The 26569-nt window shown below is 40.1% G+C and overlaps 2 protein-coding genes across 2 annotated transcripts; both read right to left on the reverse strand.

Annotated features, from left to right (window-relative positions):
* Nucleotides 1-1057: 1057 nt before the first annotated feature.
* Nucleotides 1058-7153, reverse strand: rtn4rl2b (reticulon 4 receptor-like 2b). Its single transcript, XM_078261415.1, has 4 exons — nt 6982-7153; nt 5276-5502; nt 4920-5150; nt 1058-3560 (listed from the first exon to the last, which is right to left on the reverse strand). Exons 1-4 carry the CDS (start codon nt 7028-7030, stop codon nt 2691-2693), a joined length of 1377 nt encoding a protein of 458 aa, XP_078117541.1. The 5' UTR covers nt 7031-7153; the 3' UTR covers nt 1058-2690.
* Nucleotides 7154-16459: 9306 nt separating this feature from the next.
* slc43a3b (solute carrier family 43 member 3b) lies at nt 16460-26008 on the reverse strand. The gene is made up of 13 exons (XM_078260577.1): nt 25907-26008; nt 24994-25185; nt 24699-24828; nt 22445-22491; nt 22243-22319; nt 20744-20836; nt 20511-20650; nt 19361-19470; nt 19078-19221; nt 18718-18825; nt 18187-18373; nt 17636-17759; nt 16460-17510 (listed from the first exon to the last, which is right to left on the reverse strand). The coding sequence occupies exons 2-13, from the start codon at nt 25178-25180 to the stop codon at nt 17373-17375; spliced, it is 1485 nt and encodes a 494-aa protein (XP_078116703.1). The 5' UTR covers nt 25181-25185; nt 25907-26008; the 3' UTR covers nt 16460-17372.
* Between the last annotated feature and the right edge of the window lie 561 nt (nt 26009-26569).

Consider the following 26569-nt stretch of genomic DNA (forward strand, 5'->3'; position numbering starts at 1 on the left):
CTGCTAAGGACAAACATGTATGTGTGTTTGAGAATGTATCTACTGTAAACTATGACTGGAAGGAGTTAGGGAGCTTTAGGAGAAAATTAAAAGAGAAAAAAGAAGAAGGAAAGTGAGGTGTGAAAGTGTTGAATAATTAGTGAGTTAAAAAATATTAAAGAATGGCTAAACCCAGCTTCTCTGAACTTTATAATGTGTGTGTGTGTGTGTGTGTGTGTGTGTGTGTGTTTGCACATGTATATGTGCAACACATGAGTGTATGCATCATCATTATCATGTTGAGAGTTAATCTGTTGAGGGGGTGTGCTAATTCCAGGACATATCATCACATTTTCATCCTGCCATGTTCCCTATTCAGCCCCTTTTTTGAATCATACCCACCCCCACACACACACATACACACACACACACACACACACACACACACACACACACACACACACACACACACACACACACACACACACACCCCTAGACCTATATTGGCCTTGGATAATGTGGCCTATAAAGCTGACTTCTGCACATGGTGAGAAAAGTATTTGGGGCAAGGAGTGAACACAGTCTAACTGTTACCTTCAGCAAACACATACTATCACATCGGATTTCTTACACTTGCATACACACACTACAAATACCACCAGGTTTGACAGGATTACTATGATGTGACTGTGTTTTAAAAAACAAAGTCCAGACTGTTGACTTAATTGCACAAGGATGTCAAGGCTATCAGATGTCAAAATTAAAGACTAATCTGATGATACTGACCACATTCATGCGTATGATTCACTTATTTTACTGTGAAAATGTAAACTATAGTGTAAAGGTTCTATTCAGCAGGATATTGATTCAAGACTAGGTGAATGAATTGTTGCAATGCTTTCATCATTAAGTTATCATTGTTATTATCTGTATACATTGTGTTTGTGCTTATGTGCCAGCTCACTAAATTTTGCACATTCTTGAATTCCTTTGTGGCATCCTTAGTAAACAAAGATGACAGCGAAACACTAGGGAAACCCCACACACTTCTGTTTGTTTGATTGTTTCTTTATTTTTTAATGAAGCAAAACACTTTCCTAACACGTTTATCTATTGAAAAATACAGAATCTAACAGCATCACATTATCCTTCATGTTCTATGCAGGAACTCACAGCCATGGTATGGACTTACTAACATTTGGGGTTGACAAGGAACTTACGATCCCCATGAATAATGCGGATCGCAATCAGGTTGAATTGGCATTGTGTTTAACAGATTGCTCAATAAATACCCATCCCATTATCCAAATCCACACATCCTCATATATATGTACCCAGTCACACTGACAGAGACCAATTGCAGGTCAAAGTGTAACAGGAGCCAGCAGGATAGAGACCTGAGGCTTCAAACAACACAAAGGGCTGTGTAGGATTTAGCCCTGGTGTTGTTTTACCTTGTTCTGTGTCAGTTTGAACATCCAGACAAACAGACAGAGAGAAAGACAGATAGAAAGACAAAGGCCATGTTTTTAAAGGAAAAACAGACACATACACAGAGACACTCATTTTAGGAAGAGACATAATCAAACGGGTTGTCTACTTAGACTGTAAAAATAATTATTTTCTTCTCAAGACTTTGGTTATTAGTCTAAAACAGTCCAATCCCACTCACACACACAAAAACTGAATCACACACCAAAAAAAACCATTAGAATCTCGAGCACAAGCCTTCCCTTTTCAGAAATGTCAAGTTGACTGAGAGAGGAGGAGACAAAACCTAAAAACATAAGGGGCAAAAATAGAGTTTTCACATTTATTTGTGTGCCTTCCATTTACAATCTAAGTATCTCTTCTATCGCCACAAACTGTAGTTTACTAAATGGTACCAATTAAAAAAATCCAGCTATAGTCTAAAATACAAAGCAGTTTAGGATGTGTATATGTACAGTGTTGATTAGTGGTATGTACAAGTGTGGGTGGTGATGGTTGTTTGCTGGCATCGCTGGGATCACACAAGATTTTGAATCTGAAGGAGAGAGTAGAGCTGCTCTTGGCTGCAGTTCTGATCCTCTCATCCTTTTCTGCCTTTAGATGAACATCTATAGCTCACTCTGCTCACATTGTATTGATTTTCTTTTTACTTCTCACTGTAATTCTTTACTGTCAAGACTCAGTATCTGTGTTAATACACCTCTTTCTCATGCTTCTGGTGATAATCAATCACCACTTTTATTCATGATGAAAGAAATAAATTAGTGAGGAACAATATGTTAGCTGTGAGTGGATGATGGTAAGCACTATAGAAAATAGCTGTTGACGAGTCACAACGCCTGCGTTGTTTATAGCTGTGATATCAAAAACCACCTGGAGACACCAACAGCTGTGTGTTGTGTCTCTATCATTTCATCACGTTGTTGTAGATTTCTGCCTTTGTACCGTCACTATCAGAGTCAGTTTCCATGATCTGATCCCTGATTTTAATGCCTGTACTATAAGCAGCAGCTACTTCAGCTATGGATTCTTGTCCTGCTCTACATCAACTCAACTGTTCTCTGCTCTTTAAAACAGCTCCCTGCTGCCTCACCTGTCTCCTGTGTCAGTGTAGCACCTCCTGCAAGTCGAGGAGGTAACTGAAAGGAATCAAGATCCAGGTATTTGTTAGGGTTGGAAAGAGAAATCAGAGGGGAAAAGGGAGTGAAGGAGAGCAGAGTTCAGCCAAAAAGGAAATGGAGGGATAATGCGACTATGGAGAGGGAGAGGAGGTGGAGGAGGGATGGGGTGCTGTATAAGGAGGAGGACGAGGGGAAGGCTGTGTCATAGCCTGGGGGGCACTCCAGCTCTAAGCAGCGGATGGAGGCGTCTTCATTGCCATAGTTTGTCCAATATTCTTCTTGGTCTAGCTTGGGGAGCGCTACCTCATCCTCCGACAGTTCATACTTTGAGGAGAAGGTTTCGGAGGGGTTTTTGGGGAGGTACTGAGGCTTTCCGGCAGGGAAGGGGAAGGCCTTCACCTCCTCTGTGCTCTTCTGGTACGAGGCCTTGGATGAAGATACAGGCTTGTGCTTGGAGAACCACCAGCGGGTCTTAGTGCTGAAGGTGGTCGTGGTGGATCCCGCCAGAGAGCCAGGGTCAGGCAGAGGGCAGAGGGCAAAGTCCATCTCCCGGAGGAATCTGAGGTCTTGGCCGCGACGTTGGGATGGGGAGGTGCACATGAGCTCAGAGGAGGAGATGCGGGCCTTGCGGAACCACTCCCAGAGGGGACGAGCCTCACAGCCGCAGGACCAGGGGTTACCATTGAGGCGGAGGAACTGAATGCCTTGGGTGTCTTTCATGGCCTGGCCTGGCAGCTCGGCCAGGGAGTTGTTGAACAGGTAAAGGATGGTCAGGCGGCCCAGGTCACGGAAAGCCCGACGGTTGACCTGCCTGACGCGATTGTCATGGAGAAGGAGGCGGTCCAGGTTGACCAGGCCTCTGAACACATTCTCAGAGAGGGCACGGATGCGGTTTCCATGCAGGAAGAGATGGGTGAGGTTGACCAGGTCTGAGAACAGGTCATCCTGCAAAAAGTGGAGCTGATTCTCCTGGAGCAAAGTCAAAATACAAGAAGAAGAATTTAGTGCTGTGTAAAAGCACATGGGAAAATTAAGACTGTTGGTTGTTGTAGTTGGCAAATATGTCAGTTATTACTATCAGCAGTGATAAGAGGAAAGAAATCCCTCACTATAAGTATATAAGTTACCATATGTGTACACTTGGGGGACGTCCTATTTGAAAGTAGCCTTTAAGTATCTTTACAGAGGTCAGAAGTGACTTCTACCGACAAGATTTATTTCTTGGCAGGGGTATATTGTCTGATTGTGACAGATCTTAATATTCAAGGACACTCCAACATCTGAGATCTCACTGTCAGCTGCCAAAAAATACAGCGGACATCTTGTAAAAACCACTGCAGGCTAATTTCCATAGAGCACTGAAATGAATGAAAAAAATCAATAAATGATACAATATTTTTTCTCTTTGAGCTTCAAAGCTATTTGATTCTACCGTGTTGGGTTTTAAGTACTATCTAAATAAAGCTTAGAGTTTAGTTGAGTATTTTTTATGAGTGATTCCCAATGCTTATTTTCAATAAAAGAGAGTGCTCGGTAGAACTTCTGATATAAATTAAAGCTTTCCCTCTCTATTGTAGCCTGACGTCTGCGTAACATGTTGCTTTGGGTTATTTTCAGTTATTTTGCTATAGATTTCCTTAAAGAGGTGAGTATGTCTGTTCTTCTTTGATTCTACCTTTGTTCCTATAGTTATGTTTAATAATTCTGTTTCATATGACTTGCAACTAGAACTGCTGTTGGGAGCAAATTTGTGGGCATACACTTCCTTCTGTGTATTATATATATTGTGTATGTATTGTGCATCCACTGCAATCAATCTGAGAGAACTCTGTTGGGCTTGAGTAATAATATGATGGTAACAGAAATGTTTTTCCATTGTTGAATAGTGGTAATTTTAGCTGCTGAGATGTGTTTCTTTGGTTAGTGTTTTAATATTTTTCTATATATATAGCTATATATATCTATATATATATATCTACATATATATATATATATATCTACATATATATATATATATATATATATATATATATATAGATATATATATATAGATAGATATATATATATATATATATATATATATATATAGATATATATATATTCTCAGTTTGCATTTTTGTGACTGTGCAACTCATTGAACCTACTTAAAACAATCTTCCCCAACATGCACAGTGTCTCTGTGTGTGTGGGTGTTCAGCTTGCATGTTGGCAACTGATGTTTCCATAAATCACTAACACAAATGTGTACTTCTGCAAGCATCATGCATGACTGTCAAATATGTATCTTTACATGTGTGTGTTTTAGGTATGTGGGTGTGCTGGTTTTACCTGCAGGTAGAGGAACTGCAGGCTGTACAGCTTGTGGAAGAGGTCATGGGGGAGAGTGGCCAGCTTGCAACGATGCATGTGCAGGCTCTGCAGCCTCTCCAAGCCCCTGAAGGCTCCACCTTCCAGGCGCTGTAACGGGTTATCGCCCAGATCCAGCTCCTCCAGTACCCTGAGGTTACTGAAGGCCCCGGCCTCGACCCATGTTATGTTGTTGCCATACAGCCAAAGCACCTACAGAATGAAGAACCAAATAATTGGACGAGAGTTGAAATAAAAGACAAATATATATTATATATATATATAATTCTGCAAATATTGCTTGGAATTTCAACAGATGCACACACTGCCATTTTTACCTGTGTCTCGAAGCCAAAAGAGTCCGCACGTAACTCTGTGATGCGGTTGTTCTGCAGGAAAACACGTTGAGAGTCATATGGCACACCGGCCGGCACTATGGTAAGGTTCTGGGACTGGCAGCTGACCGTCATGGGCGTGGGGTAACACACACACAACCTTGGGCATGCAGACACCCCACTCGGCTTCACCACCACCAGCCACAGAATCAGCCAAAGACACAAACCACCTGCAGAGAGACAGAGAGACAAAGGGTGTTTATTCCCATGAGAAGATAAGGAACACAATTGAAGGTCAGGTTAGCAGCAAATGGCCATTGTTCCAGTAGTTGGTCCTGGGGAGAGAGACAGGCAAACAAAGAAAGGTTGATTTCAGTTCTGGCACCAGTCTTTCTTTGCTGTCTGTCAAACCTGTCGCTGTTGTCAGTGATTCTTTTTAGCACTGCTGTGCTCTCACCCGTGACTTGTTGGTGGTTCCCAGAATGTTGTGGTTCATATATAATTCACCAGATTACATACAGAAATTATTGACCCATTCATATCCACCGGATCACTTTAGGTCTCCAAAGCTGTTGTGACACCTCTGGATTTCAGCTGTTTAAAACAGGAAATCACCACAAATCTACTATAAAGACCTTTAAGAGACAACAAATGTGTATCATACGTGATTCACTGCATTTAATTAACCTGGACTCCTAGTTCTCAGGCTCTTGAAAGGACGTTTCCGTTCAGTGGTTTACCGTGCAAAGGGCATGCGAAAACCGGCAACCAGACCCGGATCAGTTTTGGTTCTTATTAATATTGCAACAGCTTCTTGGCACAGCTCGGATAACGGCGCACAAAAGTGACCACCGCGGGAAAAGTATGCATGAAATAATGATGAAGTTCCTATTCATCAGTTGTGCGTAAGATTTTCCAGCGGCTCACCTCTTGACCTCTTAACAAGTTACACTATAGTTGCGCTAGACAATGAGGCAAAACTGTAGATGGGGCTCTTAAGTGAAATAAGACACTTTTCTACAGTCTTCTTACGTCTTATAGCCTACTCGTCGACATGACATAAGGAAAGAAGTTCGGAATCGTGCGTGCATAAATAGTAAGTTATCTGGATCCCTCCATGCGTAAAAAAAAAAAAAAAGATATGGAGAGATTGATGCGGTTTGGTAAACTTTATAGTAGAGACAAAACAAATAAACTAACTTTGATCAGGTGTTGTCAATGACTTTTCCTATATATCACGATATCACACAAATTCACACATAGCCTACATTTCCTCGAGAGACTATAGGCTACTACTGCCAAATCTTTGCGTTAAATTAACCCCAAAAGCGCGCATCTTCACTTCCTCTGTATGCTTCTTAATTTCACCAACAATTCAACATGCTTTCAATTTACATGGGTGTTGAACAATGTGTGCGTCTTGGTAAACAATTTAAAATACATGACAAAATGCGTAAAAGCATCATAAAGTCTATAGGCTATATTCCGATTTTACAGTTTTTTCAGCTGATACAAACATAACAATATGACTGTGCTCTTTGAAGTGTACAATTGTATTGCGCCTGAAGTCATTTGTTAAAATATTAAGAAGTGCACATTGAGAGACAAACTGCAATAATCCAATTAAATCACACAAATGCATTTCCAAAGTCAGAAACCTCTCGGTGCATTCAAACTGCAGGTGCAGTGCACGATGGAAAGCAACTCACCCTTGAAGTTGCGGGCGCTGGAGCGCCTCACGGTCCTACGACTCTCCATCTCGAACCAAAGCCGAAAGCGAGTTAGCCTGCGCGGCGTGGACGTGCCTGCTTGCTGCTATCTCTGCTGAGGTTCAGCTCTGGCGAACGAGTTGCTGCGGCTTCAAGCAGTGACGAGCTGGAGTCCCGCGAAGCTGTTTATACCCGCGGCTGAGTCGTCGCCCACAGTCGTGGGCAGCGGAGGATCCTCTCTACGTCAGCCCGGGAGGAGGGGTGAGGGCCACCGGAGGAAGCGACAAGAAAGGCAGTGATAGGGCTGGTTTTGTCACTGTCTTCACTGTGGTATTAAAAAAGGAACGCATCACTGTCACCATAGGCCTACGATTGTTATTGATTATTAGACTGTTCGTCATGATTAGTTAATTAAAGGCACCATAAAACCCAGTGGCTATAGGCTATAATATTACATACGAAATGTTAGCATATAGGCCTATGATAAATGTGAGCAAATTACTAATTTTGTCATTTTTTATAGCGATGAATCCTGAATGTACTTTTAGTAGTTTGATTAAGTAACTCTTCTTTTCATCATTTAAGACAAAGCTCAGTGTGGGAGGAGGTTGATTGATTAGCCATAAAGAAGTGGGATTGAGGTTTTTGGTGACAACAAACTATGAAATTCTGGGATAAATTACTGGGATTGGGATTAATATATTTACAAAATAACTGATCATTAACAGTTTGTTTGTGTGGTTCCGCCGTGGCACATGCGCTCACAAGGGGGTTGGAGGAGGACAGGAGGTGTAAAAAGTCATTTGGCATTAAAGCCAAAAAATCATCTGTCTCATTTAGTGTAGGCCAGTTCTGGAAAGAAGCCGAGAGCCGCCTACAATTCAGCACAACAGATGAACATGAAAGGGAATCCCAGCGGTAGAGCTAAATGATTCAATGCAGCATATGGACTGATGGCATTTGTGTGAGGAGGAGCGATGACATTAGGCTACATAGTCATTATACATACAGGTAAGTTTGTCATCAATGAATATTTTACATGTATTAAAGCAATTCATGATTTACTGTAAATGCTGTAATGGGCAGATGGATGGATGATGTGTGATAGAGGATGCTGTCAACTCGATTGAGTGCTGCATGTGGACGGGACGTGGGACGGGACATTGAGGTCTTCTGACTCCATGTGAAATAAACAGTGTCAGGGCAGGGTGGGCCGTGGTTAACTCACAACTGAGTCCTCCCTTCGTGACACGGGTCAAGGCCAGCCAGGTCCACCATGATGATGATCATCTGTTCCCAAGTGAATACACACTCACCAAGAGCTGCTCCATGGAAGGTCATCTGCAACTCAAGGCTGTGAGCAGCGCAGATCATAAGTTGAGCGTCTGGAGTCACACCATTTCTTGGCTGCGGTCTATAGTGATTAGGGGAGGCAGCTCATCATCCAGGCATTAGTGGCCTCTACGGGGGTCTGTGGGACACAGAAGGTCGCACGCGTGTGCGTGTGGGTGGGTGGGTGAACGTAATGTATTCACACTGTTCTTGGCCCCAAGGCAACTGGGGGAGGGAGCCAACTCACCAACCAGACTCCATCCTCAGGGAGGTTGTGGGAGTGTGTGTGTGTGTGTGTGTGATGCTAAAATGACCCATTCAAATACATAAGCAGAAAAAATTCATAGGCTACACACACACAGACACCGTACACACACACACACACACACACACACACACACACACACACACACACACACACACGCACACAAACACACATCTTTTTACCATTGTTTTTAGTTGATGGTTGTTTTAGCTTGTCTTTAAATTTGATGTTTTTATTGTCTTATCATCAATGTTATGATTATCTGTTTTTATGTTAAGCACTTTGTGTTGCATTTTATGCATGAATTGTGCTATATAAATTAAGTTTATTATTATTATTATTATTATTATTATTATTATTATTATTGCATCTTCTCAGTACCCTGCTGTGTCAAAGTGAATCAGAGGCACACTGGCATTCAAACTGGTGTAAACACAGCATGTTCAGTGATCTGTCCTGATCCTGAAAAAAGGTCTTGCTGACTCCATCCATAACCCTCACTCACTCTCTCTCTCTCTCTCTCTCTCTCTCTCTCTCACACACACACACACACACACACACACAATGCTAAAGACCTTCTGTGTGGACAGAGTGTTTTTCTGCACACTGGGTACATCATGGTCGAGGGGCAAGAAAACCCTAGAAGCTGGAATCCCCCAATTGAGATATTTCCATGTGACACCTTTATTTCACCTGAAATGTGTCTCCATGGTGAAACAGTCTGTGGTGGTAGTCTTAGAATCAAAGCATCAGGTAGTAGTTTAAAAAAGTATCCATTCTTCAAATCCAAGCTATTAAATGTTGGGTGAAGCTCATATGTGTAGAAGTAGTATGAATCAGACAACATGTGGGTGTCATTTGGAGCAGCAAAGGTCTGACAAGACTTTGTTAACAAGATAATGAATCATTTGATATTTAGTTGCAGTGTCAGAAGAGAAGACTCTGTGTGTAAAGTTCATATTTGCAACAAATTTCAATATACACCCGTTCAAGTCGTTAAAGGCCTCAAACATGTAGTTAAATCTAATGTGGGTGTTAGACTTTTTATTTTCAGTAAAGTAGATCCATGTTGATGTCGTTTTTCATCCTGCAACAGTTAAAAGCTTAAATCATATACCTGAAATCCTATTTAAATTTGGTTTTACAAACACGGAGGCAAAGTGAGATCAATCCAAGATTGCGAGTGTGTTGTGTGTGTGTGTGTGTGTGTGTGTGTGCGCTGCATGATGACAGGCAGCCACATTAAAGTGCTCATATTGTGCTTTTTGGCTTTTCCCCTTTCCTTTATTGTGTTATATATCTTTTTGTGCACATTATAGGTTTACAAAGTGAAAAAGCCCAAAGTCCACCCCAAAGGGACTTAGCATTTTCCAGAGAAAACACTGTTCACAAACTGCTCCAAACAGCTCTGTTGTAGTCTTGCCTTTACTTCCGTGACGAACGTGCGTCACTGTGTAACACATGCTATAATGCTTGACTAGCTGCTAGCAAGGCACTCCCTCATACTCTGCAAATGACAAGCTAGCAGTACTTACTGCACATGTTCGACTCCCAACAAAGATGGTACAGAAGTGAGATGTCTCACTCTGTAGTTAAAACAGAGAGCTCAACACACAGGGTGAAAAGAGGAGCTGCAGCAATGGGCAGTATAACAAATATATGGTGTTTTCTGAAAATTAAACCACATAAACTTATTCTGGTACAACCTCTAAATACAATGACGTACCTGAAAATGAGCATAATATGAGCACTTTAAGGGTTAGAAGTGAGATAAACTAAAAAAGTATGAGGACACCAAAACATAACATCCATATGACAAGCACAGGTGTTGCTGATAACATTAACGACGGATCTGTTCTGTTCAAGTGTCCCAGTAAGCCATGGCAGTGTCACAGTGAGCCAGTACGCAATAGCAGGACCCTGACACTGAAGCAGCTAAATAGAATTCATTTTAAAAAAAAATCATTAACAGCTGTGATTTTCCTACTGTGCCATGTCAAAAGGTCTCTTGTAAAAAAGGCCTGTAGGTTAAAATTACATTATATGCTGTAGCATTATGATTTACCTTAACTGAAAGCAGTGGAAGTATTCTGATCCTTTACTAAAGTAAAAGTAGCCAATACCACATGGTAGTAATCCATTACAAGTAAAAGTCCTTCAGTAATAAGTAAAAATACATAAGTAATAGTAGAAAATAATCTTAAAGTATCAAAAGTAAAACTACTCATTGTGCAGAAAATGCCCCCTGTGAGTGTTAGATTATAATGCCTTACGTTATTGGCTTATTATTACTGATGCTTTCATGTGTAAGCAGTATTTACTAGTTGGTCCAGGTGGTGCTAATCTAACTACTTTTGGGTATTTTACAGTGTGGCACAAAGAAAATACATTGCCAGGAAGGATAAAGCCTGACATCCAGAATGTGGCTCTGTGCCAGATGTCAGGCTTTGCCCCTCCCCTTCTGCAATTTGTGAATCACCGTTTTCAAAATCCCTTCGCTACTGGTAACATCAACAACAACAACAACCTCCGAGCTAGCAAGCTATACGCTGGAAATGACAAGTTTTGACAAAAATTTATATCGTGCAACAAGGCACGCCTGCTTGTTTTTTTCGGTGAATGATTCTAAAGATTTACAAAGAATATGTTTACGGCATTTACTATGTAACTGGGACGTGCCAGCATGTTTGCCCACCGGTTATGGAAAAGTTTTATGTTCTAAGCATGGCCTATCATCTGTAGTGAGGTAGCGAGTGTAACGTTACACAGACATGACGTGAGAATACCATGGTTTTAGTCGTGATACAGCAATAGAATACCAGGTGAAAACCCTTTAGTCAAGGTGGGTAGCTGCAGCTTATTACGCCGGTAAAGATAAAGACACAACCAAAAAAATGCTGCTGGCCAGTTCTCCATCGTATAAGGATCACCAGAAACATTTATTGGCAATAATAAATGGAGAGCCATCCTGCAAAAGCCAATGTTTTAAGTTTAACAATGCATCCACCTAATTTAAAGTGCTCATATTATGCTCATTTTCAGGTTCATAATTGTATTTAGAGGTTATATCAAAATAGGTTTACATGGTTTAATTTTCAAAAACCACCATATTTTTGTTGCACTGCACATTGCTGCAGCTCCTCTTTTCACCCTGTGTGTTGAGCTCTCTGTTTTAGCTACAGAGTGAGGCACCTCACTTCTGTTCCATCTTTGTTGGGAGTCGCACATGCGCAGTACCTACAGTAGGTCAGCACTACAAGCCAGTCAGAAGCAAAGTATGAGGGCGTGCCACGCTAGCAGCTAGGCGAGCATTATAACATGTGTTATAAAGTGGCGCACGTTTGTCACGGAAGTAAAGGCTGGACTACAATAGAACTGTTTGGAGCAGTTTGTGAACAGTGTTTTCTGTTGGAGATGGTAAGTCCCTTTGGGGTGGACTTTGGGCTTTTTCACTTTGTACACCTATTACAAGCACAAAAACAATCATGCTAATGAATACAATAACTTTTTCAGCAGATGTCTTACTTACAACACGTTGGAGTTAGCAAAGCAGTTTTGTGTTTATATGTGCGAGCGGGATTTATTCAGATTGATAAATCCCACGGTAAATCGGCTGGTTTACTAAACAGGGAGGGACTATAAATCCTGTCTGGTTTTTGTATTTCAAGAGCGAATTGCTCCACAATATGAATACAGATTGATCACTTATTTTGTTGGTAACCGTTGTTGTATAATCACGATATTACACTTGAGTAGGCCTATACTTCAGTAATGCGCCTTTCGGACCTCTCCCTGTGGGGTCGAAAATCAAGCTGTTCCACTAGCTGCTCCCTCTAGAGGTCTGGAAAACTTCCGTTGTGTAATCTAGATGCTGCGTTTTTTTGTTGCTTTTGTTTTCTGGGTTTGTGTGCTTTTCTTTTTGCATCGTTTCATATTTGCAGCACGTTTATGTATTTGGTTGTGTTGTGTGTATTTGCAGCGTGTTTGCTGAATGCTGCACTGTTAAATTAATGAAGTTGTTTTCTTAATTTGCTTGTGTTTTGTCTATTTGTGTGTGTTTTCTTAAGTTGCAGGGCGTTTTCCCCTGTCGGCCACCGTACCTTTCTATCTGAGAAACGATATTTCCCTGTGAAATGTAGTGAAGTAAAAGTGTATAGCATAAAACTGGAACACATATGAAGTACAAATATCTCAAAACTTTACTGTACAGCACTTGAGTTAATGTACTTTTCACCACTTAAACAAACCATGAAAAACTGTCCCAGATCAAGCTTACAGGGCGAACTCTAGCTCCCCCAGTAAGAGTGTGCGCCCCATGTAGGCTGAGTCCTTTGCAGCGGCCCGGGTTTGAGTCCGTCCCTTTGCAGCGTGTCATCCCCCATCTCTCTCCCATTTTTCCTATCCACTGTCACTATCAAATAAAGGAAAAAGCCCCAAAAAATTATCTTAAAAAATAAAAAAAAAACTTACAAAAAGTGTCCACACACTACTAGTGTAATTCATTATTCACTGCATTGTTTTGTCTTTTGTCTCTGTTTTGTAAGAAATTACAGTTAGTCTTGTTTAGTGTGCTTTGTTTTGAGTTGCAACCAAAAACTCACCTATCCTGTTTCATTCAGTGTCAGAGATAATTTGTTTCCCCACCAGCTTCCCATAGCAGATGGAAAACAGCACATTAAGGTTAATAGAGTGAGGCCATTACAGTTTTTCTGCTGTTGCTCCAATCAAAGAGAACTGACATGAGTTAGTTGGCACATTTTGATATCTAATCAAAAATCCCCAAAAAAAACTATCAAATCTATGTGTCATAAAGCCTTCTTCGGTCCCTCCGACAGATTTAGTCAGATTAAAGAAAGCAAAACATCACACAACAAATGCCCTCATTAACAAGCCTGCTTGTTTGTATCCTCCACTCCTCCCACCTTCGCTCCCATTTATGTCATATATTTGTTTATGCAAGTCTTTATTTTTAAATCGCCAAGATACTGAGGTTTTGATCATCATATGTGACGCAGATGCAAGGGGGAAACCTGTCACCATACACAAGTTGCCTGCACACACACGCACACGCACACGCACACGCACACACACACACACACGCACACACGCACACACGCACACACGCACACACACACACACACACACACACACACACACACACACACATAATGCAGTCTTTTTTCTGGGCTCACTGCGTTGTCACACAGCAGGTGTACAGGGAACTTGAGAGAGGCTGTTGTGGGGGTTGCTGTGTGCCTGTTATTTCAGGTTTAAACCCTGCCAGAGATGATTCTGCCCCGTGTGAAGCCTCTCCACCACTATCAGGAACATCATGGCAACTCCTACCCAGACTGCCAAGAGTATAACTGGAGACAACGGACTATCCCCTGAGGCTGCTGTGAATTCTGATTAGTTTAAACTAATTTAGTTTAAACTTAATTTATAGAATCAGATCTTTTTTTAAAGAGTTCTCCAACGATTCAACATTGCATTGCTGAACATTGTCGACTTATGATGGACAAAATCGATGAACTTAATCAACTGAAAGCATGGACTCAGCAAACTAAACACTGGGAGAAAAAAACAAACAAAAAAACAGGGAATTCAGGGTCCAATCAAATATCCAGTTCAATATCACTTTAATTTTAATTTTAATATACAGTTTTTTACAGTTGCTAGGACGCATTTCTCAATACTTGGGTCACGTTTTCAAAACTCTTCACACAGTGAGCACAACAAAAGTATATGTGGGCTAAATTGTGGATCATTTATCATTGCTTTGGCACAAAATGCATTCAATAACTACATCTTTCAAATGACATTCATTCTTTTCTCACTTCAACACAACAACCGTCAAAATGCTAATCCGCCAAAACCGCCAATGTACCTACAGGCCAATTTGCACATGCTAACATACTGTTTTCAAAACTGTTAAACTTAAGTTCAAAACAATAACATAATAAAAAACTGAACAAGACAGCAATTTGCTACATTTCTACAGTAATATTGTAATGAAATATATTTTGAATCGAAAAATTAAATGCTATGAAACAATTGGACAATTGGACCAACCACATCTGTTCTCATTATGGCTGAACACCTACACAGGTGTTACTCTTTCAATTTCATTACAAAAGGAGACAACCTCAGAATAGTTTTGTATTGTGACATAAACATGGAGCCAGCCAGAGATGGAGAAGTGGCTGAAAGAGGAAGAAGAGTGGCTTGGAGGGGGCGAGGAATTCATATGCGTGGTGGAAGAAGAAGAGGAAGATCAAGAGCTATAGTCTCAGATGAGATTAGAGCTACTGTAATTGATCATGTAATCAATCATGGTCTCTCAATGAGAGAGGCTGGTTAGAGAGTACAGCCAAATCTGCAACGCTCAACAGTGGCATCTATTGTTAGAGTTTTCCAGCAAACCAACAGGTAACTTGTATTCTGAATGGCATCTGACTGAGCTGCACATTACAGAAGTAAATAGAGCAAAGACTGTGTGTAACTTGTGTGTAATTGCTTTTGCTGTTCTGCTTAGGACTCAACGTCTACCTCACACAGGTGGGAGACGTAGGATGTTCACTGATGTGCAAGAAACTGCCATTGTTGATATGGTCATCAGAAACAACGGCATAAAACTCACTGAGATTCGCGACAGAGTCTTGGCAGACAACGTTACTTTTGAAAATATTCACAGTGTATGCAAACTATTTCTAGAGTCCTGAAAAAACATCAGGTCAGGATGAAGCAGTTGTATACTGTGCCTTTTGAGAGGAACTCTGAACGTGTCAGGCAACTCAGGAACCAATATGTCCAGGTAAGATCACAATACTGTAAAATACAGAACTGTTTTTGAACAAAACCAAACACACACAAAGACATACATTTTAGGTAATGGATACTACTGCAATAGCCTAACTCTTATGTTGGTGTTGCATTTCACCACTCCCGTGCAGTCACCCAGTGGTTTGCAGCCCATCCCAAAATGGTGTCACTTTTCCTCCCACCTTACTCTCCATTCCTCAACCCCATAGAGGATTTGTTTTCCTAATGGAGGTGGAAGGCTTATGACCACCATCCACATAATCAAATGTCCCTCCTGGAAGCAATGAATGCTGGATGCCTGGACATATCAGCAGAAAATTGTCAGGGATGGCTTAGGCATGCCAGAAGATTCTTTCCTAGGTGTATTTCCCTAGATGTTATAAGATGTGATGTGGATGAGAACCTGTGGCCAAATGCAGAAGACCGAGTAGATTAGCATTCCTATTGTATCTGTGTCAGTGGATGGTGTGTACAAATTCTTGTATTTTGGAATTACTCAGTGCAAATAAAAGACATACAATATATTGAAGCATACTGCATCATGTCTGATTCATTCCAGTAACATATATTGCAGTGAATTCTAAACAGTAGAGAGGTGTCCTTGTTTTACATAAGAAAACAATGTATAATGATACCTGTTGTTAGTGTATTTTAGGTCATTGTTTTGTGGGTGACAAAGTGTGTCTGTTGGCTGTCAACCTTTGCTAGTGTTATGGGAGAAGGAGTTGATTTGAGACATGTATGAAGTGATTTGGTAGTTTTAGTGCATTTTGAATTTGAAATGAACTGCTGTGCCGAGCTGAAGTTGAAGAGAACTGTGTTAAGAGTTTTGAAAAAGTGACCTGAGTATTGAGAAATGTATCCTAGCGACTGTAAAAAACTGTAATTGGATATTTGTATGTCAAGGTGTACATACAGTTCCATTTATGTTTCATTTATAGTCTTTTTTAAATGTCCTATTACTGGATTAAAATGGCATTTTCTACACCATCTGAAATAGTTGCCTGCAAGTGCATCATATTTCTCACAATAGCTGAAAACTGAAACATTTGGGCAAAATGAATGATAAAAAAGTTACAATTCTCTTTACTACACTTCCAAAGTTCATATCACAAGATACATTTCATTTGTTGCAGCAAGATAAAGAGTTTGCATATTCAAACATTACATTTCAACATTACCACCACTTCAGTCTTGGCATTTCAGCAAAATACATATAACCAAGCTAAAACTTACTGGTAAAAGCAAAATGACACATTTCCCTTTTTTTTTTTAATCTTTCATGACAATAAATTCTTCTCCTGAACTACACAGACACAACAGCTGCGACTTAATATGTTAGATACAACCAAAACATAAAAGCGGATCATTGAACTGTTGGTTAATGTTTGGCCGAGTAGTTATATCATTACCTGAGTGGCCAGCAGATGGCAGAGCTGTGTCCCCTACTCTATTTGATGTACCTGAATGAACTCACATGGTAAAGTGATCTGTGCAGAGATCAGTTAATAGGACTGTAAAAAACAAGAAACATAAAGATATGTCACAATCATGGAAAGCAGCTAGCACAAGGAATTTTAACTGTAAAAACAGACAGTGTATTAGCTTGTTGCTAAAGCTGGGTTTCCAAAAAGCACCATCAGCTGACACTCTAACATTGTAGAAGAGTGTAAAAAGATCTATGTCTAAGTGAAAATAAAATGATGTATCCTGGAAATCTCAAAGAGGTAAAGTGTTATGCAACCTGTCAACTGCAGCAGGCTGCAAACTAGAACCTCCTAATTATTATAGATACATTCAATTTAAACTTGATTCGAGAGTGTGGCGAATGTGCCGCTGTACCTGAAACCACACTTCACTGCAATACGAAAAGCACTTGAAGATACACGAGGCAACACAACACAGCCATAAGAGCACCATTAATCAATTCATCTAAAGAGATAGCAGTGCCACTGGTGATTGTAAGAACATTTTAAGTGTGGTTCTCATTTGACCCACTTAAGGAGGAGGCATTGATGGCTCGCTGGGAGGCGAGACTTCGACAGTGCAGGAAGACAGAGAGGGGATGGATGAAGGCGAGCAGGCTGAGCAGCGTCAGAGCGATGTTTACCTGCACACACGTGAAAGGAGAGAGGAGCAAGCAGTGAGAGGAGTGTTCATAGATAAAGAGGGTTATAGGGGAAGGAGGACCAGAGTAAGATTTACAGTTGTATCAGCTATATGTTGTGTACTCACATATAAAGGGTCTCCATCCAGAGGACCATTCACCACAGCAAAGCAGGCATACTGCAGCAGAGAAAAAACTGCAGACAGAGCCATGACCAGACCATACAGCTTCCCAAAATGGCATGACGGAAAACTACACACATATACACACACACACACACACACACACACACACACACACACACACACACACACACACACACACACACACACACACACACGCACACACACACACACCACACACACACACACACACACACACACACACACACACACACACACAAACAATGATGAAATGGCAAAGAGAAGGAAGTGGTGAAAAAGACATAGAGCGTAGAAAAGAAGAAATCCCACATTTCTTAAACATTAAATACTTTCTGATTGCTTAAAGTTAAAGGTTAACACTTCACTTTAACCCACCCTAAACACTTTAACATATGTTTATAAAATATAACATTATAATGTTGTTATAAGCAGATAAGAATAAATATAGGATACTTAAGTGTTGTCCATTACATTGTTTGTGCATGTTTGTATTTGTGTGTGTGTTTGATACTCACGCCACACTGATGAAGGCTGCGTTTCCCCCGTAGAGGAAGGAGCGGTTGAGCACCTGCAGGGTGAAGGTGAGGTACTGAAGCGACAGGTACGGGGTGGAAGCACAAACTGAGAACAGTAGACACTGCAACGCCGTCAGGAAGAGAGAAAGCCCCGAGGCCCGCAGGTCTGCTTCCTGTTCACTCTCTCCTACAAACACACACAAATGAAAACACACACCTTAAAAAAATAACAAAAATTATGATGAAAAAGCAAATCTTAGAAACAATTAAGTTTTTCTCTTATGCAATTTTGTTTTGTAGAATTGTTAAAAGAAACATGAGGTTGGTGGTCATGGCAATTGGACTTCTATTTATTCCTTAGAGTTAGTAATGGGACTGTTTTCAATTAACATTTATTGTCCCTTTAGACATGCAAGAGCCCACTGACATGCTGGGCCCCTGAGAGCACACCCGGGACACACTGATAGTAGGTCTGCCATGGATGTGGCCTGTTGGGTTCATTACTAGTCCTTAGTAGTATTAGTATGTCACCTGCAGCCCGAGGTTTGCCCTTGAGTCTGTCCATGATGAGACCGTTCCAGGGAGCACACAGCACACCACACAGCTGCGTTATGGCAAAGGCATTGGTGTACTGGCTCACTGCAGGGACACACAGGCAAGGACAAGATGGTTACAGACATGAAACGCCAACAAACAGTTTAACAAGTCTACCACTACTACTTTCTATCTGAGCATCTTTTCTTGCTTATATTATATTACTTTAGTCACAACCTCTTAGTTAAAGCACAGGCTAACCGGTTAGTATTCAGGTAACTTCATGGACCTAATGAGGAAGGTTTGCACAAACATCCATCTTTGCTAAGACATGATGTAGTGTTTGTGTGTGTTTACCCAGCGAAGGCTCTCCTGCCGTCAGCCGCTGCAGCATGGGGTTGAGGGTGCCGATAAAGAGGTAATGTCTGAGCTGCATCACCGACAACCAAAGCAGGTGCCACACAAAGAACCTGGACATCACACACTCACGGAAACTCTTCTCTGAGAGAGATGAGGAGAGGCCACAGAGATAGATGAAGACGAGGAAGGAAAAAAAGATGAAGAGAAATAGGATGTATGATTACTTTCTTCTGTTATATCTTACTATGTCATTATCTGTGCCACTGTAGACTCAACAAACCTTGTTTCACAGGTTCCTTGTTGAAGGGCATTTCCTCTGTCGCTATCTGTGTGTTAGCATTGGCTGTTGTCTGCTCTGAGCTCAGACTATGTGATTTACCACAGGTTATCCTGACAAAGGTCAAAAGTCACAGTGGGTCAGACACAGACTGATAGCATTGTGGGAGTTATTTACTTTTTCAAATGAGGTTTTCAAGTCATAACCAGCTATAATCTGCAGATCTACTGATCTAATTCGCTATCTAGACCACAATCTGCACTAACACTGCATTAACTCTTCACTACATTCAGCATTTATATTACTGCTTACTGTGTTATTACTGATCTACCTCACTTAATAGACCGCAACTTGCACTAACTGTATATTGACTCTTCACTACACTTTAGCATTTATCTAGACTGTCTATTCATATATATATATATATTGTGTTATAACTGATCTACTTCACTAGACCACTAGACTAACTGTTTATTGACTCATTACACCATTGACTCTTTACACCATCTCAGCAGTGTATTGACTCTCTGTTCATGTACTGCATATCCATTGACTTATTTACACCTCACTACGTCATTTGTAATGCCCACTTAATCTGCACTTTATGTAGCGTATTGTATTCTGTATTCTTGTACTTTATTGAATGTGAAACTATATGTTGTCTTGCACGCCTATGCTTTTCTTGGCCAGATCGCCGTTGCAAATGAGAACCTGTTATCAACGGCCTACCTGGTTAAATAAAGGTTAAATAAAAAAATAATAATAATAATCGCATAACAGCATATGAAGGACTTTTTTCAAGGAATGTAAAATAATAATAATTTGTGGTTTTGCAAGACACTTTAATCCATTAATTGTTTGTTTGCCTTTCAACATTTGCAACTGAATGTATTGATCATGAACCAGTTTTGTTGGATGAGGAAAAGTTAAATGTTTATGCTCTCTCACTGCTGTAAGAGCACACTGATTTGTACTGTGAACTGTAGAGTAGACGTCAAGCTTCATCTCAAGTAAGCCAAGTCTGTAGCATTTTTAAAACCAAATTATTACTTGTGTCTTTTCGTTATTGCTTATTATCATTTTTTTAATATTTGCAACAAACTAAATTCAGAAAATCAGGAAATAATGAGCCCTATTTTCACTTGATTTGTACCCGTATGTGTAGTGATCAGGCAGGGTGTAGGGTATGTGGACTCTGGGCATCAGGAAGAAAGTCCTGAGCAGGTGAATGAAGCTGCAGGCGGACAGGAAGAGGAAGGAGGAGCGGAGAGAGACGCCAGCCTCGTTTAACAGCTGCAGGAGAAGATAAGACAGGGTGAAGCTCACCGTCACAATATGATATGGAATAAATATGTTTCACACATGACAGCTGTTAATGTTTTTCACCTTGATGACAAGGAAGAGTGCTGAGGAGGAATCGAAGGCCCCGTTATAGAGAGTGATGATGGTGGAGCGATGTGAGCCAAAAAGGTTTCCTACCTTTAGGAGAGAAATTTAAATTGATTAAGAATGATACAGAAGTTGTTTCATTCCACAGTGTTCATAAACAGTACTCCCTACTTCCTGGTCTGTTGTTAGTTCTTCCCCAACCAGTTCACAGCTCCCTTTGAACTGAGCATTTTTGCTCCCTATGGTTTGGACTCTTACTCAACATGGCTGAATACTGTTCAGTCTACTTTGCAGGAAACTATACTCGGCAATCGGAACACACTGACACTTTCTCTGAAAGTCCTTTACTAATGAGCGCATTGACTGTAACACTCACAGGTCAACATGACTTCTTACCTTCCTTTGTTACCTAACTTTTCTGATTCTCTCTTCTCCATATTTTCTTATAATTAAAATAAACACACATAACACACCTTGGTGTTTTATTCCTCACAAAGCAAGTGTTCTCAGCAACAAGTATGCACAGTTTTAAATAAAGACACCAGGAGGCTGTCTTGAAGCTTAACTGTTTCTTTCTTTCTTTCTTTCTTTCTTTCTTTCTTTCTTTCTTTCTTTCTTTCTTTCTTTCTTTCTTTCTGCATTAGCTCTGTACATCCTTTCATTACAAGATACATTTGTTGACTTATCTCTTTTTAATAAGGTTGCTAATAATCTTGTCAGGCTGAACATAGGATATTGATGATTATCAAACTTATATTAGGGTGTGGTTTACGACCGTTTCCCTGTGAGGGCTTTGTGTTTTTTTCCCACAAAATCATTAGCTCAGTCTGAGAAAAGCCCTACAGCCAACAAAAGTGCACTGGTGACACTAAGATCTACTGTTGAACATCAAACCTCTGTCTCTGTCTCAGCTTTCCTCAAAAAAATGGTTCTTGATGATGTGTCTTTCTCTGTGATAGAGCAAACATGCAGGCATTCAGAAATAGCTGAAAGAAAATATATCATTAAACTTTAAATTGAGACAGAAGCCTACAGACTTTGTTTTTTACAGGAGGTAAAATTTAAAAAAAATAGACCACCTAATAGGACATGATTGACCTTGCAGCAATGTTCCAATTACAATTTAGAACAGATATTAACCATCCACTGATTCTGAAAAATAAAAATGTGAATTAGAGCTAAAAGAATTAATCGACTAGTCTATCAAAATGAATCAACAACCATTTTGGTTCAATTCCCCAGTGCAGTTTAAAGATTTGCTGCTTTTCTCTGTTTTGTATCATGATACATTGATTATTTTGGGGTTTCAGACTCTGGGTTGGATTAAAAAAAAGCAATTTCAGTATGTCACCTTGGACCCTGAGATATTCTGATATTCTGACAGTCAGTTCTCACAACATTTTATATAGTAATCAATTAAATAATTGACAAATGAAAGATGAATTAAGATTAAAAACTGACAATCATCTTTTTATTCGGAACTACTGCTTCAGTACCTGCATGTTGGTTATTAGAAACAGGATGCCGCCCACTGCCAGGAAGGAGAGAGCTGGGAACAACAGGTTGGACAAAGCTGGTGGGAAAAGAAATGAATGGGGAAAATGAGCATCCGCAGCTGTAACATTTTACTTCTTCTTTTTATGAGGTTCCTGAGACTGAGAGAGCACACAACAAAGAGACGGAGAAATGTTTTTTCACCTGCAGTCGAGAAGGCCACCATCAAAGTACCCAAAGTGTAAAGAAATCTGTTGGGGAAAACAAACTCCAGCATTATCATGCCATTTTATTGGCTTAGTAGGAGCTTCACAGTTAACAGGCATGAGAGCGTGAGTCATGTTTGAGACTCAAATTTCTTAAAAGTCACGCTAAATAGACGTTCACACACAGGTTCCTCTGCTGCTGTTTGCTTTTGGCTGACTTTAATTTCCTTTTCTGGCAAAGATCTACCCTTGTTTGTTATTGTGGATTTAGATATATCTGGGGTGGTAGGGCTTTTCATCACAGCGTCTGAGCATCTGCACTAAAAACAACATTTCTTCCTGACATTCGTCATCCTTTGGTGATTAAAAGTCTTGACCTTTCTATTTCTTAATCATTCGTTTCCTCTTTCCAGCTTTATTGCTTTGTTTTCTTAACTGCTCCCTTTCTCATAAAACACTTTCTTTACATTCTGCATTGCTAAGTGTCAGGCTCTGGTATGTACACTGCAGCTCTATTCATATGTCTGTTGCTGATGCTATTTTACATAAGATCCCCCGAGGGAGCTACTCTGACCTCTCTGTCTGCCTTCTTGCTTCTAGCTGTCCTACATGTCCCTTTTACTTCACAGGAGCTTGTACTATATCCAAATGCATATCAACATTTCACATAAATACAAACAAGATCTTTCCTCTCCCCTCTCTGTGACTGACGCTCTCTCTATCTCCATGTGAGAAAAACAGCTGTCTGTCTGTAAGCAAACAGATAAGGGAATCGCTCAGACGTAAATAGCAGAGACAGACTGCAGACAGACTTCTGTAGCATTAGCTTAGCCACCACAGGCAGAGTCTGCATCATATAACTCTCGATGCTAAATCAATCGTAAACAAGCTTTCTTGTTTATTTATGTTTTATCTCATGGATGGATATTCTGTTACAAATCCAGCTTCATATTTTAGAACAAGAAGTGTATAAACACATACAAAAGTATGAACGGATTAAAAATAAATGAATATGACATTTAAGTGTTTTTTTATTAAAATGCCTGTCTATTGTTTGCACAGCGTTGAGACACAGATAAAAACAAAATTAAAAGCACTCTTTGAAGTAGTATATTGTTGTTTAAGCAACAAATTTAGTCAAATATACCTTAAATCAATTCAAATCATGGGCAGAATGTGATATTTGATGATGTAGAATAAGATGATGCATTGCATTTTTGTTAAAGGTAATCCAGTCAAACTGTTGTTGGATTAAACCATTACATCTCTTATTATTAAACATAGGCCTACTGTACAACCAACTAGGAGAAAGTACTCCCTACTGCACCTTGCATTTGTTGATTAATAATTATGAACAACATCTTATTGTTTGTCTTTACTAAACAATGATTGTCATTTTATTCCTTTTGAAGCGACAGCTAATTTCTTTTGAAGCGATTTGCTGTAGGGGACTAAAAGGCCACTACCAGGAAGTTAAAGGGATAGTTCAGATTTTTTGAAGTGTGGTTGTATAAGGTACTCATCCATCCTACAGTAGATAGCGGTCAGCACGTCCCCAGTTTGGAGATGCAGGCAGGAGCACAGACACAGAAGCTTAGCAAAGTAATGCTGTGGACGGAGCCACACAGCAAAATTTTGGCCTCCTTAAAAAAAGCCCACCTAAAAAAAATCTATATCAATTTAAGTGTAGGCCTACACTATATATAGAATAGTTTCACCTTGGTGTTTTAAAGGGTTAGTTTGTATTCACCAAAGTCACACAATCTAACCGAACAAAATAAACAATACAATAAACAAACTAACCGAAGCTTTAAAGAGAGCATAGATGGCTATAACGGCTTCAGTTTCCTGTCGGAAAGGGCTGTCTGGCAGCAAGGTATAGCAGAGAAAATATTCTAAATATAGCGTACACTTAAACTGATATAGATTTTTTAAGGTGGGCCTTTGTTTAGGTGCTAAAATACGTTTTTGCTGCTGCCCCTGTCCACAGCGGTAGGCTACATTGCTTAGCTTTCATGTCCGTACTCCTGCCTGCTTCTCCAAACTGGGGACCTGCCATCCACTGACTATCGATAATAAGTACCTCACACAACCCCACTTTAAAAAATCCAAACTATTCCTTTAACTTCCCGGCTTGTAGCATTTTAGTCCCCTACAGAGTCACTGTTTTGATAAAAAAAAAATTACATAGGAAATGTTTCAAATTCATTGACTTTTTCCTCTAAAAGTAATTAAGATGTTGTTTGACTCACATTCCAAAAAGCCGAGCCACTGTCGTACCAAACCGGTCAAACAGGAAACCATTAGGCAGCGTCATGAAATTGTTCATAAAGGAGGCAATGGTGAAAACAAGTGACAACTGTTCATCCTGTCCACTGCAATCTGTAGACACAAAACACAGAGAAAGAGGGAGCACCAGGGTTAGGAAACGTGTGGTTAAACAGGTAACAGTGATGATCAGAGAGGCCTGCATAAAGAGATGTAATTCATTTCATAAATCCAGGTGCTTAGAATTTAAAGTAGTGGAGGTGAGGATATCAAACTGACCTAAGACCTGCGTTGCATTGAACGTTGTGGTGTTGACGCACAGAGAACTGAAGTAGCCGTCCGTCTTCAGGATAAAAACAAGTGAAGCCCATCCGAACACGGCTCCAGCAAAACACAGACACTCCACCAGACCCGTAACAAAGGTGAGGCAACGTAGCACCGTCAATCTCTTCCCAAGACCCGCCATGGTCCCTTACACACACACACACACACACACACACACACACACACACACACACACACACACACAGGCAGACAATTCCCCAAAACTATATTATATATTTATATATAACCTGCATGGACATACATACACGCACATACACAAGAACTGGACCTCCATGACACAAAATCTAAAATACTTTAATGTGATAATACTTATTTTCAATGACTGCACATGGTACACTCCCCCTACACATAACTATTACATATGAGGTGTTCGGGTCTACTGGACCCGAGTGTATTTAAATGTAGGTGATATGAAACTATGTTGTCTTTCACACCTGCTATTCCCACACAAAGCACTTTCACCTGTTCTGATTAAGTTCTAAGAAATAAGCACCAATAATGATCAAAAATCTTGTTTCTATTTTTTTACCTTTTTTATAATTGAATTTCCTTATTTTCTCACAAAAAACGAAAATGATCCTATGATCATAAATGTTATCTCACAGGGGTAAATTTATTATTTATTATTTTTACATAAATTGTTATGGCTGCATTAATTTAAAAGCCTAATAATGTGGTGGGTCCACCAGACCCAGGAACATTGGCTGTGTAACAAAAATATGAACACCACACAAGGGTTAAAATGTGCAAACATGACCTTTTAACAAAGTAACCTTCTGTGAAGCCACAAAATATTTGCAGTTGTTAAGTTGTATTATTGTCCAATTTACTACTCTCTAGTACTTACAGTTCAGCCTTCTGTGGGTGTCCCCGAATGTTCTCACAGACCATACCTCTCTGCTCTTGCTCCACTCTCTTTCTTTATATAAGCCAGCTCTTCCTTACCAGTTCCCTCCCTCCCCAATATTTTTTTTCTTTCTCAATCAACCTCTCTGCTGTGCAGTAGAGAAAATCCCTTCCTGTGTGGTGCTTGTGGCTACAGAAAACACTCTCTACTATGTGTACAGAGCATCAGAGAATAGAATTATTTTATTGTCATTGTACAACATTGTATAACAAAATTAAGAAGCAATCCTGACGGCGCATTCACACATACCTAACAGTAATTCAAAATAGAGAAAAGATTAAAATATATGTTATAAATAAAATAAATTGCATTTGCTGTGACCTATAAAAACAGTGAAAATAGCTGAGATATTGCACAAGTATTGTAGTTGGTGTCAGTGTTTGGCTGTGTTTAGTTCTCTGGACTAGAAGGTGTTTTTGAGTCTGAGTCGGTTTGTCCATGAATTTATGGACCTAAAGTGTCTATCTAGCAAGTCAAGATGGTGTCCAGGGTGACCCCACCCTATGATTGGTTTGTTAATTCTAAAGACACTATGTTTTTTTAGCAGTAGTTATCTTTTAGTGTCTTTACACACATTTTGATAACATTTTTGAGACATTATTC

Source organism: Sander vitreus, chromosome 10, assembly GCF_031162955.1.
Source record: "Sander vitreus isolate 19-12246 chromosome 10, sanVit1, whole genome shotgun sequence".
NCBI lineage: Eukaryota > Metazoa > Chordata > Actinopteri > Perciformes > Percidae > Sander > Sander vitreus.